Below are 1,609 nucleotides of genomic sequence, written 5' to 3' on the forward strand. Positions count from 1 at the left end.
GTTCCAGTGATTCTCGTGCCTTAGCTTCCCTAGTAGCTGGGACTACAGGCATGTGCCACCACACCCAGCTAATTTTTGTATTTGTAGTAGAGACAGGGTTTCACCATGTTGGCCAGGCTGGTCTCAAACTCCTGACCTCAAGTGATTCACCTGCCTCAGCCTCCCAAAGTGCTGGGATTACAGGTGTGAGCCACCATGGCCAGCCTTCTGATCATTTTTATTCCTTTGACTTCTTTATACCATTTCCAGTGTTGCTGAAGATCATTTTATCTACTTTAATTTTTAAGTACAAGTTTCATTTCTATTAAAAAAAAAGTTACACTCCTAAAAAATGGGAAGTGTGACTTTCAAACTGAGTCACTGCTTAAGCATGGCTGTGCCCTCGGGTATCGCATGGTGACCTCATGGTCAAAAGGAAACTAGAAGTGACTTATCCAAGATTGCACTGCTGCTTAAAAGCCCAAGGGGACAGCGTAGTCCAGTGTGCTTTCTGCCTCGTCATGGGCAACCACATAAATATGGCTTTGTTTCTATGTCTCCAACTTTGGGTGAAATGGAAGCAGCCGCCCTTGAGTACATTTAAACAGTCGAATGCAGGACACGTGGCCATTCCGCCCCGGTGCGGACTTTCTCACATTGGGTTAAACGGCCAAGAGCAGCCCCTGAGTTTGGGACCTTAGGACGCTCTGGGCTGGTCCTCAGATGGCCTTTGGGACCTTAGGACACTCTGGGCTGGCCCTCAGATGGCCTTAGGTTGGAGTCTCTCATTGCTTTCGTCTCCAGGCCTGGCTGGCTGAGGTTGAAGGCCGGCTCCCAGCACGCAGCGAGCAGGCGCGCCGGCAGAGCGGACTGTACGACAGCCAGAACCCGCCCACGGTCAACAACTGCGCCCAGGACCGCGAGAGGTACAGTATCTGCACAGCGCCTGCCTCTGGCAAGGGAGCCTGTTGGCTTTCTATTTATTTCTAAATTTCGGAATCTGGAATGAGCGTAAGGCACTTGTTCAATGCCAAAATGTCTGTTACAATTGACCTGTCACTTTTCCCCATGCCACGTGGGGTGTGAGATCTGAGCCTGCCGATGATTTACCGCAGTCTCAGTTGCAGCACTCGCTGAGGGGCGGGGGTTGCAAGCGCTCTCCAGTCACAGGGACTCAACCTGAGTCCTCCCTGGGGTCAGTCGCTTTAGTTGCTTTGTGTTTTCCTTTCTTGAGCAGCCCAGATGGCAGTTACACAGAGGAGCAGAGTCAGGAGAGTGAGGTGAAGGTGCTGGCCACGGATTTTGACGACGAGTTTGATGATGAGGAGCCCCTCCCTGCCATAGGGACATGCAAAGCTCTCTACACGTTTGAAGGTGACATTTCGTGTCCGCTGGATTCCCTTGCCTTTTAAAAACCGTAATAGCTGAGTCACTCTTCTTTCACCCTTCCTTCCTTCCCTCCTTCCTTCCTTCCCTCCTTCCTTCCTTCCCTCCCTCCTTCCTTCCTTCCCTCCCTCCTTCCTTCCCTCCCTCCTTCCTTCCTTCCCTCCCTCCTTCCTTCCTTCCCTCCCTCCTTCCTTCCCTCCCTCCTTCCTTCCTTCCCTCCTTCCCTCCTTCCTTCCCTCCCTCC

The 1,609-nt window shown here is 52.0% G+C and overlaps 1 protein-coding gene across 1 annotated transcript in view; it reads left to right on the top strand.

The window, feature by feature from the left end:
* Nucleotides 1-1,609, top strand: part of FNBP1 (formin binding protein 1) — a 119,902-nt gene that overhangs the window by 112,349 nt on the left and 5,944 nt on the right. The window contains exons 13-14 of the mRNA XM_011971202.1: nt 784-905; nt 1,217-1,353. Of these exons, the coding sequence (XP_011826592.1) occupies nt 784-905; nt 1,217-1,353 (259 nt within the window). The remainder of the gene's footprint in view (nt 1-783; nt 906-1,216; nt 1,354-1,609) is intronic.

Source organism: Mandrillus leucophaeus, unplaced genomic scaffold (assembly GCF_000951045.1).
Source record: "Mandrillus leucophaeus isolate KB7577 unplaced genomic scaffold, Mleu.le_1.0 Scaffold99, whole genome shotgun sequence".
Classification (NCBI taxonomy): Eukaryota; Metazoa; Chordata; class Mammalia; order Primates; family Cercopithecidae; genus Mandrillus; species Mandrillus leucophaeus.